This window comes from Monopterus albus, unplaced genomic scaffold (assembly GCF_001952655.1).
Source record: "Monopterus albus unplaced genomic scaffold, M_albus_1.0 scaffold4001.1, whole genome shotgun sequence".
Classification (NCBI taxonomy): Eukaryota; Metazoa; Chordata; class Actinopteri; order Synbranchiformes; family Synbranchidae; genus Monopterus; species Monopterus albus.
Genome location: NW_018131869.1, coordinates 1 through 977, shown reverse-complemented (window position 1 = coordinate 977; position 977 = coordinate 1). Strand labels below are relative to the sequence as shown.

General features: G+C 47.3%; 1 protein-coding gene across 1 annotated transcript; it reads right to left on the bottom strand.

Moving 5' to 3' along the window:
- Window positions 1–4: 4 nt before the first annotated feature.
- LOC109954171 (uncharacterized) lies at window positions 5–973 on the bottom strand (the record flags this gene model as incomplete). Its single annotated transcript, XM_020589573.1, has 1 exon — window positions 5–973. A coding segment is annotated over one exon (969 nt), but the record flags the coding sequence as incomplete, so codon positions are not given.
- Between the last annotated feature and the right edge of the window lie 4 nt (window positions 974–977).

Sequence of the window (977 nt, the reverse complement as noted above, 5' to 3'; positions counted from 1 at the left end):
GTGCATTGTAGCCTGTTATCAGGACCGCTTGGGGATTCTTAAACTCGGCACCTCTGCATATCTCCTCTCCGACTTGTTTCCAGAAGCACCACCAAACCCTCACCTTATGCAGCCGGGCCTGAAGGCCATCGTTGAGGGGTACTGAAGTGTCACAGCTGCCTGATTCTCTGTCCCCGATGCACTCATATGTCCTGGCTTCCTGGTCCTCATTGTTCTTGAAAAGCACTACCATCACACGATCTTTTAGACGATCTCTAGGAACATTGCCCCAAACAATTCTGGCTTTTCCATTTGTGCCCGTCGTCACCTCAAGTTTTATGTCTGTCGTCTGATCCTGTAGAAGTGTTGCTAAAGTCCACAAAGGTCTCGTATGATTTTGTCTGTTTTCTGGGATGGTGACAACAAAATCAGGCTGTGGTTTTCTTTTGTTTTGATTGATCTGTTGTTGTTGCTGTTGTTGTTGTTGTTGTTTTGGTGTCTTGGTGCGTTGAATAGGAAAGTACTTTTCTTTAATCACAATAAACAACAGTAGTCCAAGGGGTGCTAGTTCGCCCCATATGTTTCTAATGTCACGTAACTCCAAATCGTCAGCGTTGCTTCCAAAGTGGTCTCTGAGCTCCGACAGTGAGTTGTCTTGGTTTTCTCCCACAGAAAATTCTCGAATCTGTCTTAAAAGGTTGGTAGTGACCTGGTAAGTGTAACGTGGATCATACGCTGTCCCCTGATGTTCCACAGTGTCGTAATGCTGTGTGATATACACCCTGTCTATCCTCTGCCACTGCCATTGTGTGTTCTGCTGCCGCACGCTGAATATGATCCGGTCTCGGTTTGTTCCTGCATATTCTCTCCTGGGTCGGACAACATAAGCTGGAAGTTCCACAGAGTTGCCTTGATTGAGATTACCAACGGTGAAGTACCAACGTCCCGGCGGCAGCGGCTCCAACAGCCCCTCAAAGTTGCCATAATGATGCGAGCCA